At 38.7% G+C, this 16,732-nt stretch overlaps 1 protein-coding gene across 4 annotated transcripts in view; it reads left to right on the top strand.

Annotated features, from left to right (window-relative positions):
- The window catches only part of WAPL (WAPL cohesin release factor), a 90,060-nt gene extending 74,380 nt beyond the window's left edge, over positions 1-15,680 (top strand). For all 4 annotated transcript variants that reach the window (XM_019035271.4, XM_019035270.4, XM_055353189.2 and 1 more), the window contains 4 exons: positions 4,518-4,725; positions 7,601-7,689; positions 12,919-13,014; positions 13,326-15,680. In XM_019035271.4, the coding sequence (XP_018890816.1) occupies positions 4,518-4,725; positions 7,601-7,689; positions 12,919-13,014; positions 13,326-13,391 (459 nt within the window). In that variant the 3' untranslated portion in view covers positions 13,392-15,680. The remainder of the gene's footprint in view (positions 1-4,517; positions 4,726-7,600; positions 7,690-12,918; positions 13,015-13,325) is intronic.
- Positions 15,681-16,732: the final 1,052 nt, after the last annotated feature.

Raw genomic sequence — 16,732 nt, 5'->3', positions numbered from 1 at the left:
CCAGTCTGGAAAGTGGCAAAGTAGCCGAGCATGGGAAATTGTGAATGAGAGTGTTTCTTTGAGCCGTTTAAAGTCATTTTTCATTATCCTCTTTTGTTCTTCTCTATTATGTGTGATTGAATGTTGACTATAGATAAGAGGTAGTTAATCCCTAGGCTTTTCTTCTTAGACTCAGAATACTCCGTTTTGACTAGCCTTGAAGTTTTAGTTTATTTAAAATACAAAATTAAATGTGAAACTAGTGATAGATTATCATTACTTATCAGTAACAGTAATAGTAAATGGTAGTAGTAATTTACTATCAATAATTGATAATAGACTGCTTTTAGTCTCCAGATACCATTTAGAGATTTCATTTAATGCAAAAAACATTTGAAAATGTTTGGCACCTACCGCTTTGATCCCATTGACAACATTTATTTTTCTGCTAAATGAAGCATTTCTTGGCCGGGCAAGGTAGCTCACACCTATAATCCCAGCACTTTGGGAGGCCAAGGTGGGTGGATTGTTTGAGCTCAGGAGTTTGAGACCAGCATGGGCAACATAGTGAGATCCTGTCTGTACAAAAAATAAAACAGTTGGTTGAGTGTGGTGGTGCATGCTCATAGTACCAGCTGCTTGGGACGCTGAAGTGAGAGGATTGCTTGCACCCAGGAGTTTGAAGTTGTCGTGAGCCGTGATTACAGTACTGTGCTCCAGCCTGGGCAACAGAGTGAGACCCTGTCTCAAAAACGTTTAAAAAAAGTATTCTTTTTTTCTGTTCAGTAGACTTGTTTTTAAACTTTTTATTTCAAAATAGTTATAGACTCACAGGAAGTTACAAAAATAGTACAAAGAATCCCTCCCATTTACCCTTTACCTAACTTCCTCAAATGGTGACATACAACTGTAGTACTATAGCAAAACCAAGAAATTGACATTAGTACATTACTGTTAACTGCACTTTAGACCTTATTCAGTTTCACCATTTTCATCTGCATTCATTTATGTTTGTGTGTAACATATGTACCTCTGTTCAGTTTTATTACGTGTATAGATTCATGTACTCACCACTACATTGAGGTATAGAACCGTCACCATAAAAGAATTCCCTTTTGCTGCTCACTGTACAGTCTACCTGCCCTCCCTGTCTCCTAGCTACCACCAACGTGTTTTCTATCTTTTTCCATCTCTTGTTTTATTTTTTTCTATCATTCTAGTCTCTTTCTTTTAAAAATTGACTTTTCTTCAAATGGAACCTAGAAATGAATAAAAACTTACCGTCAGTCGCCTCAGGAGCTGTGTTTGAAGGCACAGATGATAGATCTGCCTTATCCACATAATAGGGGTTCATTTGCAGAAGCCATCCCCACACCCTCAGAGATCCCTGTTTGTGAGTTGTTTCAGGGATAGTCTCAAATTTTCCTACTGTGTCTAATTGACCTGGGAATATCACTTCCAGTATTCCTCTTTTGCACTTAGTGTTATAGAAGCCTCTTGTCCTTCAGGGTATCATCCTATATCTTCTCTGTCTTTCTTTTATCTGCTATGGTTTATGGTTTGTCATTTTTAAATCAGCTTAAAGTTTTTGTTTTTCGATTGTAATACCTTTTGGGTGATGGGTTCTGTTACTCATTTTAGAAAATTGTGCTGCCTTGTACTCACATCAGTTATCTTAAAGTGTCAAGAAATGGCTCTTCATTCTGTTATTCAAAGATAGAGTGGAAAAATGTTCAGATTTATATCCTTTATGCTACTGATAACGTTAGCCTGAATCCAGTAATTTTCAAATTACATATCTTTTCGATAATGTTGTATAAATGGAATCTTACAGGTAGTTCTGATTACTGACATGAACTTTCCTCTTTCTATCTGTTCTTTTCTTACCTATTTATGGATCTGTTTATTTTTTAAAAACCAAACATAATTCACATACATAGTGGGGGAAAAAAAGTCAGATCCAGAAAGGTTTAAACTCCACAAATCTGTTTCCTAAAACATTACCATTTGTAATAGTTTTGTGTTTGTCCTGAGAAATTAGTGTTTATGCATATATCAAAATAAATGTGCAGGCCAGACATGGTGGCTCATGCCTGTAATCTGTAATCCCAGCACTTGGGGAGGCTGAGGCAGGCAGATTGCTTGAGCCCAGGAGTTTGAGCCTGGCCTGGGCAACATGGCAAAATTATGTCTCTACTAAAAATTAAAAAATTAGCCAGGTGTGGTGGCATGTGCCTGTAGTCCCAGCTATTTGGGAGGCTGAGGTGGGAGAATCACATGAGCCCAGGAAGTCGAGGCTGCAGTGAGCCATGATCCTGCCACTGCACTCCAGCCTGGGCAATGGGAATAAGACCCTGTCCAAAAAGTAAATAAAAAAATGTGCAATGTGTTTTATATAAATGGACTCTTACTGTACATAGTATTTAGTCTATACCCACTCTTTGCTTAATGTGTCTTCCTGAGCTCTTCATGTCAACACGTAGGTTCATCACATTCTTTGTAATGACTGCAAACTAGTAGCTTTTTGATTTATACATACATACATACAGGGTCTCACTCTTTTTTACCCAGGCTGAAGTACAGTGGTCCAGTCACAGCTCACTACAGCCTTTTACCTCCCAGGCTCAGGTGATCCTTTCACCTCAGCCTCCCAAGTAGCTGGAACTACAGGCACAAGCCACCACGTTTGGCTAAGTTTCGTATTTGTAGAGCTGAGGTCTCAAACTCTTGCACTCAAGTGATCCTCCTGCTTTGTCTCCTGAAGTGCTAGGATCACAGGCGTGAGCCATCATGCCCTGCCTTAGTACTTTATTTAACCAAACCTCTACTGATACACTTTTTGATGGTTTTCTGTTTAAGTTTTATTTTGTTACAAAAATTACAGAAATAAATACCATAGCATCTAAATCTTAGGCCATACTTTTCTTTTTTTTAAATTTTTTTGGAGACAGAGTCTCGCTCTGTCGTCCAGGCTGGAGTGCAGCGGCACCATCTCAGCTTACTGCAACCGCTGACTCCCAGGTTCCAGTGATTCTCCTGCCTCAGCCTCCCAAGTAGCTGGGATTACAAGCTTGCGCCACCACGCCTGGCTAATTTTTGTATTTTTAGTAGAGGTGGTTTCACTGTGTTCGCCGGGCTGGTCGCAAACTCCTGACCTAAAGTGATCCGCCTGCCTCAGCCTCCCAAAGTGCTAGGATTTACAGGCATGAGCCACCCTGCATGGCCAGGCCATACTTTTCAAAGTATGTCTGTGGGCATAATTTCCTGGTTTAGGAATTGTGTCAGAATATATTGTACTGTATTTAAAGTTGATATGCCTAACTCCTCCCACCCTCATCACCAAACACATACTTCCTGTGCCCTTAATTTATACTTCCCCCTAAAACTTTTTTTTTATAAGAGTCCCCATTCTTTCATACTCTTGCCAAGATTTTTGCAAGTCTAACAGGTTCCTGGATGTTTTTGGTATTTCCTTAAATGGCATTTTGTATATGTCTAGAAACAGTAGTGGTTCATTCTTTTTATTTTTCCAAAGCCCTTGCTGTGTTTAGCTTTCTTTTTTGGCCTTTTCAAAAGCAGTAATCCTTGAAGTTGTGTCTTCAGAGTAACCTGTAACCCCCAACAACTCAGTTCTTTCTGGAGTCATAAGTAGGAGTCCATCATTCTCTTCTAATACATTTTTATTTCAGGGCTTGAAAATTACTGGGAAATCCAGAGAGCTTTTGTTGTTTATATGTGCTTTATCTATCTATATTTACTGAATTAGAAATTAAAACTGGGAGACATTACATTAGCTGTTAGAGCAGTGACATAATCACATGGCATGTAGATTCCAAAACTCCACTGTGCACTCAGTGAAAGAAGAAACAAGTCAGCAGACCCGTTAGTAGTAGTATGAGTGTAATTTTGACCTCCTTTACTCCCTTATAGGGTCTTAAGGATCCGTAGGGATTCTTAGACCAATTTTGAGAATTGCTGTTCTCTATAAAGGTTAATTTTTATTTTCTGAAAGATATTATTTTATATAATCTCTCTTTGAAGTTTATATACCACTCTTCTGTATACTCAGCAAATCTTTGAGGTCTGCTTGGCATTTGATTTTCAGGCAATTCTTTCTAGTAACTTGGAGCATTTCCCAAATTGTGTCAGTGTTTTCTATGTGTCAGTACTATACCAGCATAGGGAAAATAAAGTAAGTGAAGGCAAGGAATTTAGCATATTCCCTTTTGACTTAAGAATTTTCCAATTTTGTATTTTTTTGCTTGAATTTCTTGTATTATGCAAATTAAGGGAAATTATTGAGACTCATTTCTTGCAAGCAACCTGCATCATTATTAGATGACTTCATTGAATCTTAGCAGCATTTATACTTTTGTTTTGGCTTTCAGTAGGGTGTAGAGCAAAAGCTTTTACTTATACTCACCTCTTTTTATCACATAACCATCTTAGAGTTAAAAGCAACTATAACTTTATATTTGCATATATGCATATTGATTGGCGATCTCTTTTTAATGATCTTCAAAAATAATTTTTATCAGCTATTCCTTGAGCGAGAGCGGGCAGCCCAGCTAGCAGAAAGTAAAACAGATGAGTTGATCAAAGATGCTCCCACCACTCAGCATGATAAGAGTGGAGAGTGGCAAGAAACAAGTGGAGAAATACAGTGGGTGTCAACTGAAAAGACTGATGGTACAGAAGAGAAACATAAGAAGGAGGAGGAGGATGAAGAACTTGACCTCAATAAAGGTATATTTACTTTGGTGTATTTAAATTGAAGGTAGTGGTTTGATTTTGTTTTTTTCTTCAAACTATTTTAATTCGCAGATTGTCTTAATCTGGCTATTGCTTGAGGACTTCTCTAGTTCAATCCAGACAAGCTTTGATACTTAAGTGCTTGTGGTAGTTCTCCCACAGTGAGGAAGGTGCATGCCAGTGGCAGGCATGCTAGTGACGGGAAAGATCCAGTTAAGTCACTCTTCCTTCCGGGGCCCTCCTTTCCTTTACTCATCTGTGAAGAGACATATAGGAGACATAATAGGATTTTTTCAGTTTTCAGTTTTTGAGATTGTTTTTTCAGCTTCACTTTAAACTTGAAGATCTATTGTCAGATTACAGTAATAGTTCTCAAAGTGTAAGTACTAGATGGTAAACACAGTAAGAAATATACTGTAGGCTGGTGGCTCACACCTGTGAGCCCAGGACTTGGGGAGGCTGAAGCAGGAGGATTATTTGAGGCTAGGAGTTTGAGACAACAATCTAGCAAGACCCCATCCCTACAAAAAATATAAAAAATTAGCTTGGCATGGTGGCACAAGCCTGTAGTCCTAGGTGGTTGGGAGGCTGAGGTGGGAGGATTGCTTGAGCTGAGGAATTCAAAGTTACAGTGAGGTATGATTGTGCCACTGCCCTCCATCCTGGGTGACAGAGTGAGACCCTTTCTCATTAAAAAAAAAAGATACTAGAGGTAATATCTTCGCTAATCATACATTATTGAGTATCTGCTGTTGTCAGAATTTGTGATACAACTTTTGCCATTTATACAAGTTCTGCAAAATAGCCATTTGTAACTTCGTATCACTAAGGTTATGAATTTAAGTTCAGTCCGCCCTCCATACCTGTGGGTTCCACATCCACAGTCAGCCAACCACAAATCAAAAATATTTGAGGAAGAAAAAATAATACAGGTTAATAAATAATATAGTATAACAGCTATTTACATAACATTTACATTTTATTAGGTGTCATAAGTAATCTAGAAATGATTTACAGTATGCCAGAGGATGTGTGTGACTTATATGCAAATACTGCACCCTTTCCTGTCAGAGATTTGAGCCTCCTCCAGTTTTGGTATTGGAGGGTGCTGGCATCCTGGAACCAATCCCCCTTGGATGCAGAGGGACGACCATAATATGTTCAGCTTCACATCAGTAGGAAGCAAGCCGCAGCAACGTCTTGTTCTGAGCCTTTTCTCCTGTTACTCCCACTCCTCCCCAAATCTGATCACCATTAGTTTTAATATTGTAATACTTTTCTTTTCCTTTTTCTCAGTTACTAGGTTTTGATGCATTTCTTTTTTTTTGTTTTTTTTTTTGGCGTAATAACATTTTTGGTTTTTTAGCAGTCTTTTAAAAAGTTACAGCTTTATTGAGATAGAATTCACAGACTGTACAATTCATCCTTTAAAAATGAGTAATTCAGTAGTCTTTCATGTATTCACAAGGTTGTGCTGCCATCACCACTAATTCCAAATATTGTTTTTATCACCACTAAAGGAACCCAATACCCATTAGCAGCCATCACCCCTATTTTCCCCTCCTCCCTGGGCACTGGCAACCACTAATCTACTTTCTGTGTCTATAGATTTGCCTGTTTTGGACATTCCATTTAAAAAGGAGTCATACAATATTGTTGCCTTTTATGACTGGCTTCTTTCAGCCAGCAGAATGTTTTCAGAGTTCATCCGTGATACAGTATTTGTTAATACTGTATTCCTTAGACAAATAATATTCCATAATATTGTTATACCATAGTTTATTTGTTTACTGATGGACATTTGAGTGGTTTCTGCTTTTTAGCTTTTGGAACAGTTATCTACAAGTTTTTTTGTAGACATACATTTTCATTTCTTTTGGATTTATACCTAGGAGTTGGAATTGTTGGATTGTATGTAACTGTGTGTTTTAACATTCTAAGAAAATGCCAAATTGTTTTCCAGTGTGGCTGCACTATTTTACATTCCCATCAGCAATGTATGAAGGTTCCAAGTTACTTGTATTGTAAAAGAAAATTTTTAGTCATCCTAGTGGGCGTGACATGATATCTCATTGTGGTTTGATTTGCAGTTCCCTGGTGATTAATGATGCTGACCATCTTTTCATGAGCTCATTGGCCATTTGTGTATCTTGTTTGAAGAAATCTCTAAGTCTTCTGCCCGGTTTTGTGGGTTGTTTCTGTTGTTTTTGAGACAGAGTCTTGCTCTGTCACCCAGGCTGGAGAGCAGTGGCACGATCGGGGCTTACTGCAGCCTTGACTTCCCAGGCTCAAGCGATCCTCCCACCTCAGCCTTGCAAGTAGCTGGGAGCTACAGGCGTGCACCACCACACCCATTAAAGGTTTTTGAATTTTAGTGGAGAGGAGGTCTCACTATATTGCCCAGGCTGGTCTCAAACTCCTGAGCTCAAGTGATCCATCCAACTCAGCCTTCCAAAGTGCTAGAATTATAGGTGTGAGCCACCACGCCTGGCCCTTTGCCCAGTTTTAATTGGGTTGTTTTTGTTGTTGAGTTGTAAGAATGTTTTTTGTATGTTCTGGATACTTGACCCTTATCAAGTTCATGATTTGCAAATATATTCTCTCATTCTGTGGATTAATCTTTTCAGTTTGTTAATTGTGTCCTTTGCAACACAAAAATTTTAACTAAAAGTTTTATGGTTTCAGCTCTTCTTTTGGATCCCTATTTCATTTTGATTAAATTTTTGTTAATCTGTGGATATCCAGTTGTCCTAGCATCATTCGTTGATTTGTAGCAGTTTTGAAGTAAAGATAACTAACAGAATGGTTGGTTTTGTGAGGTTTGTGTTAATTAATATACTGTTAAAATTCTTTACTTCAATTCTCTCAGCCCTTCAGCATGCCGGCAAACACATGGAGGATTGCATTGTGGCCTCCTACACAGCACTACTTCTTGGGTGTCTCTGCCAGGAAAGTCCAGTAAGTACATAGTTCGGTGATGTTTTATGTATCTTTGAAAGATTCCAATGTAACGACTTCATACCTTTACATGTTTCACTTATTTATTTCTTTAGTGTTTCCCCCTTAATGTCCAACTTATTCCACAAAGGCTATTGGCTGATTATAGGGTTGTTTAAATTGTTTGTTTCCTATGGAGGAAAAATGGCAAGAAAATGTGTTAACATTTCCAGTTTTTTTTTTTTTTTTTTTTGAGGTGGAGTCTCGTTCTGTCACCCAGGCTGGAGTGCAGTGGCGCGATCTGGGCTCACTGCAAGCTCCACCTCCCTGGTTCCCGCCATTCTCCTGCCTCAGTCTCCCGAGTAGCTGGGAATACAGGCGCCTGCCACCGCACCCGGCTAACTTTTTTTTGTATTTTTTGGTAGAGACGGGGTTTCATCGTGTTCCAGGATGGTCTCAATCTCCTGACCTCGTGATCTGCCTGCCTTGGACTCCCAAAGTTCTGGGATTACAGGCGTGAGCCACTGTGCGCGGCCATTTCCAGTAGTTTTATTTAAATTACCTAAATAGTTTTAAAGTAAAAACTTTAGTACAATCTGTATTGGAAAGGGAATGTATAGCATTTTTTACATGCTAATCCTTTCCAATACAGGTTTTACTAAGTAAGGCCTGGAGTGGAGTAAATTAAATTGATTTTCACTTTTTAAAAAGTGGAATAAAGTTGATCTTTATGGCTTTATTAGGAAGGATGTGCCTGTCAGAGTTAGGCTGTTAAAGATGTAAGAAAAAGCAGTTCTGGAAAACAAGCTAGTCAGTGCTTTAATCTCATGAAAAAGGAAGAATTACATACATGAAATAAAAATCAAAATAGTATATAATATTAAAAACTTTAAAATACTTGTTGAGCTTTTTAAGGTATATCCCAAAGGTCAGAATACTAATGAAAAAGCTCTTGTGGCCGGGCATGGTGGCTCATGCCTGTAATCTCAGCACTTTGGGAGGCTGAGATGGGCAGATCACTTGAGGTTAGGAGGTTAGCCTTGCCAACATGGCAGAACCATGTCTCTACTAAAAATATAAAAATTTGTTGGGCGTGGTGGTGCACGCCTCTAATCTCAGCTACTCGGGAGGCTGAGGCACAAGAATCGAATCGCTTGAATCCTGGAGGCGGAGTTTGCAGTGAGCCAAGATCATGCCACTGCACTTCAGCCTGGGCTTCAGAGTGAGACTGTTTCAAAAAAAAGAAGAAAAGAAAAAGCTCTTGTTTGATGGATGAATCTGTTCACATGCCTTTGGTTGGAGTAAAAGAAGGGATAGTATGAAAACTGTACTCATCTGGCTTAAACAAGATGGCAGAGTCTAATTTGGGTGATGTCAGTGCCTCACTGAGGTCATCAGAGAGTCAGATCATTTCTATATTATTTGTCTGTATTTTTTTGTAGAGACAGGGTTTCACCATGTTGTCCTGGCTGGTCTCGAACTCCTGGGCTCAAGTGATCATCCTGCCTCGACCTCTCAAAGTGCTGGCATTATAGGTGTGAGCCACAGTGCCCACCCCATTTCTCTCTTTAAACTGCTGTCCTCCACATGTTGTCCTCTGCTAGCCCTTATGGTCCCGTGCTGACTGCAGCTAGGTGTCTCATCAAATTAAATAGTGCCTAGCAGTAATAGGGCCTCTTCCTCTATAGTTTTTTTTTTTTTTCATTGGTACATTGGCTGGAAATACATATCTTTTTAAGACAACTGTTTGTTTATTTCCCCTGTGGGACCCCGTGCCACTCTCACCCCTCACCAGATAAGACTTCTCATCTTGGCCAGCATTGGGTCACAATGCTTTTGTCTGAACCAGTCACTGGCTGGGAACATGGGATTACTGTGAGTGGATCAGATCATCAGGATTCACTTAGGAGAAATACAAATGTCTAGACAATCAGGCTGAGTCAGCCTGAAAGTGAAAGGTTGTGACTATGGGGATAGTCTGCTGCCTTGGGAAAAACAAATATGAAGGGTAAAACTGTTGAAGAAGGGTCCGGCAGAATCATTGTGAGTGTTCTCTTTCAGATGAGGGGTTGGGCATAGGTGGATTATTTTTAAGTGTAAAGTCCATTTGTAAAGCCAGATTTTGAAATGGAAGGCAGATTGTTTTCTAGGAGCAAGGGCATTGAGGGAACAAGAAAGAGTGGAGACCTATAGGAGGGGGGCGTTAGTTTCAGCAGGAAGCAGGGGCCATCTCTTTTTGAAGCTGGAGGACTGGAAGAACAGAGTTAATGATAAATGAATGGCTTCATTTGAGCAGGAACTCATGCTGGCTCTGTGTACTTGGGCCCATCTACCCACCCATGTTTCCTTACTTTTGCCATCTAATTCTTTGTATTGCCTTTTTTTTTTTTTTTTTGCACTTTCTGTATCTAAGTCCTGTGTGTTTTTCTGAATCCATCTTGTCCATCTCTTCCATACTTAACATTTTAACTAACCTAAATACAACAGTCCACTCTGTGTGGCCCCTCTGGGTACCACCGATTTCAGGATCAAGACCACAAAGTTCTCATCATGGCTCTGGAGGCCCCGCAAGATCTTTATATCCCTTTTTCTTATTTCCAGTGACAAGATTTTAAGAGCAAATCAGAAACCCATCATACATAGGAAAGGAGGAGGAGGCAGGCCTCAAAAGCAGTGAAAAAAGGCCGGGCGCAGTGGCTCACGCCTGTAATCCCAGCACTTTGGGAGGCCAAGGTGGGCAGATCACAAGGTCAGGAGATCGAGACCATCCTGGCTAACACGGTGAAACGGTGAAACCCCATCTCTACTAAAAATACAAAAAAAAAATTAGCCGGGCGTGGTGGTGGGCACCTGTAGTCCCAGCTACTCGGGAGGCTGAGGCAGCAGAATGGCGTGAACTCGGGAGGCGGAGCTTGCAGTGAGTGGAGATCGCACCACTGCATTCCAGCCTGGGCAACAGAGCGAGACTCCATCTCAATAAAAAAGCAATGAAAATAATATTTAAATTTAAAGATTTTTAGATACTCTGTTTTGTACACACTATAGGTTTAGTCATATTTCAGTCACGTTCTTTCTTACATAATCGTTCTTGAAATTGTGTTATTACCACATATGATTTATCTTGGGCCATCTTTCCCATACTAATTCCTATTTGTGTTTGCCTGTATCTATCTTGTCTCTAAAAAGAGAATGTTCTTAAGTTGTGGGCAATGTTGTGAATTCATAGAGCCCCAAATTTATTTGTTGCCTTGGAGATTATTATGATTAACACCAAAAAGCTAGCTGATACCACAAAATGTAAAGGAAGTTTGGTTTGCCTAATGTGTAAGTGAAAAGAGATAGACAAGAAAGCATGTGGTTGTTGCAGTAAATGCTGCTTTGTGGTCTGATCCCATTTTCACTTGCCCTCCATGTCTTCTCACTTTGCAGCTGGTGCATTGCAGTGGTCAGTCTCCTCACTGCTCTTCCTGCTTTGTTGCCCCTCCATTCCTGGAACATTGCACATTGCCACTGGAGCTAACTTACTTCAGAGCACTTGCTGATCACGTAGCTCTTTGCCCAGTCTTCCTTGGCTCACAGCCAGTAAGGGGACTAATGACTGTTTAGTGTTGCAAGACCCTGGACTTAAGACTGCTTCTCCAATTTCCAAACCTACTGGACACTTTTAAAATTTTTCAAATAGGCCATGCTGTATCATGCCTTTTCTTTTTGTACCTGCTATATTCTGTTAAAAAATGCTGTCACTGTCCCTCCCATTGCCTCAGAAACGCTGTATGTCATGTTCTGTAGTGTGTTGATAGAGAAGGGTTTGATTTGGATTAATGAGGGGCTTTCATCCAAAATATAGGAGCTAATCATATATTCTCTATTACAGAGGTGTACTTTTCTACTGAGCAGTTCTCCAGAGACACCTTAGCCACTATTTTGCCCACCACTGTGATAACTTTTGGTGGGAGGATCAGTTTGAATGTGTGTAACTGATATCTTCAGCACATGAGTACTTTAGCAGTATTTTGATTAGATCTTTTCTGAAGCTGTATTCATCTCATTATTTTGCTGCTTTCTAATTTTGTGAGTACCCTGGCATGGGAATAGGAAAAAGGGGGTGGGTAGTGGCAAATTTCTGAAGAGAAATATGTCATCTCTCCTTTTTTGCCCCCGCTAACAAAAGTCAAATTGGGAGCTTTTGTGTGTTTTATTTTTGTTTTTTTGGTTGGTTTTGTTTAACCCTTTACCTTGTGTCCCCAAACTTGGGACAGTATACTTTCTTTTGCCCCTTACTACAGGTGAACCTTCCTAAAAGATTTTTTCTTTTTATTCTCCGTAAAACATTTAAAGCATTCTTTAATGAAATAGTTTTTTAAGCAGGTTGTGTAATGTTTTCCATATAACAGATTGGTTTATATATAATTTGGCTGCTTCTTGCTAATAATGAAGGGTTTTCTTTCCTGATATTGTCTGAGAATCTATCATAGATGAGGTTAGATTGCCTTTGGAAAGATGCTTCTAGTTAATTCCTGTCCTGTATAATTAGTTGAATTCATCTGTGAAGGATGTGAATTTTTCTTTGATCTTTTTATTTCATGAGCAGCTTTGTGAGTACATTCTCAGGTCTAAAGTCCTCACCCTCTTCTCCTATTCCCCCAGGGCCCCCAGTGAAACACACACATACATTAAACAGTGCAGTTTGTTATTTCAGGCCTTTTTCTTTGCATTTGTGAAAGTAGGTCGGCATGCTGCCTCACACCTGTAATTCCAGCACTTTGGGAGGCCAAGGTGCGTGGATTACTTGAGCCCAGGAGCTCGAGACCAGCCTGGCCAACATGATGAAACCACGTCTCTGCTAAAAATACAAAAATTAGCCAGGCGTGGTGGCACGTGCCTTTAATCCCGGCTACCCAGGAGGCTGAGGCATGGGAATCACTTGAACCCAGGAGGTGGAGGTTGCAGTGAGCTGAGATTACACCACTGCACTCCAGCCTGGGTAACAGAGTGACTGTTTCATTAAAAAAAAAAAAGTAAATGTGTACACAAATATTTCTTTGTAGCTTTTGGCCAACTTTACCTTTCTTTCTGAGGGTGAGGTAGGAAATCACATGCAGAGTGAGTGTGGAAAGAGAATAAATAACCACGTATTCCAAGGATCTTAAAAATTTGCACCAAGATGTGTGTCAAAACCAACAACATTGTACGAGGTGCAATCTCATGTTTTCTGCCAGCTGACCAATATTTCTTGCTCTGTTTCCTCAGATCAATGTAACCACTGTGCGGGAATATCTGCCAGAAGGAGACTTTTCAATAATGACAGAGATGCTCAAAAAATTTTTGAGCTTTATGAATCTCACTGTAAGTAGCTTTTATTATAGCTTACATGATTTTAAATTTATAATACATTGACAGTAGACATAAAAATACTATGGCAATAGTAAGTGGGAGCAAAAAGGGATTTTCTTTTAATTTTAATAATTGTGTTCTATTTCTTCAAGGTAGTCATTGCATGTTATGGTAAATAACTTTATCAAACCCACAATTTAATCTCGGTGTACTTTGATTTGTAGTGTTCAGTTTAGTAAATCTAGAGGTAAACTTTTATTTATACTTCTTAAAATCTGTTAAATATTAACTGTTACTTCCTTTCCCCTTCACCCTGCTTTCAGTGTGCTGTTGGAACAACTGGCCAGAAATCTATCTCTAGAGTGATTGAATATTTGGAACATTGCTAGCTGCTTTACCTTTGCTTCAGGTGCTCGGTAATGCTGGAGCTAATCCTTAGACAAAGAAAAGTCAAGTCATGAAAGAAGTCCTTGAAGATATACCAAGAACATTCATCAGTATCATTCGTGTTTGGATTTTTAAGGCCACCTGATTTCTTCGTCATGCATTCGGCATTTGCTAAATGACAGTTACTACATCAATCTGCAACTATCAAAAATGAGGGAAAAGGTTCAGGCTGTTAACAATTCCATGCAGTATTTAAATACATTTACTTTGGCAGAGTTTATACCCTCCCCTTGTTTTCTTGCTTTATTCTGGGCAAGTTTGAAGGGGAAAATTTGTGCTGCTGTTAGTGCAACTGCTGTGTATGTTGAGCCACTGTTGTCATGCCAGCCAGGTGCAAAGGCAGCTTAGCTACTGAGGTAGCGAATGTTCTGAGGACATTCTAGACAACAGCTTAGTTCCTTTTTCAGGCTCATTTGCTTTTGCTTTTTTGTTGAATGATTCCAATCGTAAATAAAGCTTTTAATAATTTTGTGAATTTTTTGGTTGTTGTTCCCTGAACTACTGTCTATATTTAAAATTAGATGGAATCCAAAGATAACGGGATTAATAGTATATTTTTTTATTCTTGATTAGGTTTGGGTTATTGAACTATTTTTTACTTTTGAGACCACAACCATATTCAATATCATACCATAATGTGTCATAGCTATAGGCACAAGAAAAACAACAGTTTGAGGGAATATTATATAAGATGATGTGCCCTGTTAAAGGAGGAGGCAAAATAGTCAAACCCAGGGTAGTTTACACTTAATGCTAGGGAGGCTCTTAAAACATTATTAGATTTTGAGGAAAGACTCTCTAGATATATTTTCTGATGTTCAGTACAATAAATATAAGGAAGCTAAAACACCAATGTGGAATTCCTGTTTCCAGATAACATGTATATTCTTCTGTAGAGTGACAGGATCAATTGCATAAGCGCAAAGCCTTAAATTGCTGGTTTAGAGAAGACCCTTTTTTCATTCAGATTCTTTGTTCGTAGAGCAGTTACTTGAAAAACAGTTATGGAACACAAAACATTTTATAGATTTAATATCATAACATTGCAAATTTTTCTTGTATTATTGTTCAGACCACTGGTTATACTTTTTTTCCCCTTTTTTATTGATTGGGCCTGAATACAGGCTTTCTAGAGATCTTTTTCATTAATACTTATAAATACCTTTCAGGTAGTTACATCATGTTTCTTCATTGGATTTGTAAAACTTGAAGCCATAAAAATATTAGTTTGGTGTGTATTGGGGAAAATAGCTAAAAGTCTAATTTTTACCCATTTAGACTTTGTTATTTCCTTGTATAAAGTGACAAATCGGGGCTCTTGTATCAGTGCCAGCTGTAATGTTTTTAAATGCAGTGGCTGCCTTCTATTGTCTTCCTATTTTTGATAATGCAGATTGTTGGGAAATCTATAAGGAAGTAACTGATTCCAGGCAAATTGTTTTCTTCCTTCTACCCACCCCAACCCCTACCCATCACCTTTTAAGAACATAGTACGCCAGTGTAACGTGGGATCCATTGAGATTGTATTTGCCCTGAGTATTAAAGCTAGCTTAGCAAAATACTTTTAAAAACATATTGGTAAATGATACCCATAAAATTAAATTAGTTATATTTTATTTTAAAATGCAAAATACATTGATATTTATTAATCATTGGATTTAGGGAAAGGGACAGATTTTTGGTGAACCTGACTTGTGGCAGATGGTAAGGAATATTATAAAACATTTGGATGAGAACAATCAGGGCGAACTGCATTTTTCTGTTACACTGGTAATCATTTGAAAATTGATTTACCTCAGTGTTTAACAGTTTTTTGTTTTGTTTTTTAAATAATAACTAATTGTCGAGCACTGATAGAGATGCAGATTTTGGTGGGGGGAGGTGGTGGGGGAGATAATCACTTCACCAGCTGCAGTGCATTTGTGTGTTTTTAACCCTCAGAGAACTCTGCATTTTAGGGTACTTGAGGCTGACTTGCAAATTAACTAAAAGTTTTAAAGTAACCTTTTTTCCATTGTAAATATTTCTGTAAATACTACCAATTGGAAATTAGAACAGTAGAGTACTTTTCTGAATCCAATCCTATTTTTATTTTATACAGTATTTCTCAGCTGTGATCTTTGGAGCAAAAGCCAACGGCAGGAAAAAATAGTTTGTACCAGTTTCATGAAGTATGTCTTTGGGTTTTTGTAAATAATTTTAACTCAAATAAAATTGCTACTTTCAATACACATGTTGTCTTTAACATAAGTCTATTGGAGGACAGAAGTGTCACAAACTTTATATATAGCTGACTCTAATGGGAAATACACTATCACTTAACACATTTAACCAGTTTTTGTTAAATATTTTATTATTTCTCCATGTTTTTAATAATACTCATCTGAATATAATGTGAACTCAACAACTCAGGCCAATTAGGGACTGGATTTTCAGTTAGGCCCTTGGCATACTTAACTGTTTTGATTTAGGTTATTTTTTGCTCCTATGAGTATGATCCAAGACATCTTTGCTTCTGAGGTTTTAACTGCTTTTTAGTTTTTCAGTTTTCTTCTTAATTGTCAGCCCTTAGGCATCCTGCATTTACAAGTAGATTCCTCAACTTCTCCTTACTGTTTTTAGCCACAAAACTAGATTGAAGGATCTCTCCTGGGAGTTTCCATTACTCTCCCCACTTAAACATGAGTATGTAAGAGTGGTTCAGGATGCAGGCTATGGATATAGAAAGACAAATCACACAGAAAATTTGAATCCTTTTTCTGATACATGCTTATTGACTTTGAGTAAATTCTTGAACCATTAAGCCCGTTTCCTCAAAACAGGAAAAACAGGGATAGTACCTACCTCATGGTTGTGAAAAGTAAGTACATGTGAAGCATTAGCACAATATTCTAAACTTAGGATGGCTGGGCACAGTGGCTCACACCTGTAATCCCACCACTTTGGGAGGCTGAGGCAGGCAGATCACTTGAGGTCAGGAGTTCAAGACCAGCCTGGCCAACATGGTGAAACTGGTCTCTAATAAAAATAAAAAAATTGGCCAGGTGTAGTAACACACACTTGTAATCCCAGCTACTTGGGAGGCTGAGGCAGGAGAATTGCTTGAACTCAGGAGGCGGAGGTTGCACTGAGCTGAGATCGTACACTGCACTCCAACCTGGGAAACACAGCAAGATGCCATCTGAAAAAATAAATAAAATAAGTAACCTTAATTTGGCAATGGTAGCTTTTATCGTTTCACTATTTTGTATCATGAAGGTGAAATATTCTAAACAATGGAGTA

The sequence above is a fragment of the Gorilla gorilla genome, chromosome 8, assembly GCF_029281585.2.
Source record: "Gorilla gorilla gorilla isolate KB3781 chromosome 8, NHGRI_mGorGor1-v2.1_pri, whole genome shotgun sequence".
NCBI lineage: Eukaryota > Metazoa > Chordata > Mammalia > Primates > Hominidae > Gorilla > Gorilla gorilla.
The sequence above is the reverse complement of the archived record's forward strand: the minus strand, read 5'-3'. Positions and strand labels throughout refer to the sequence as shown.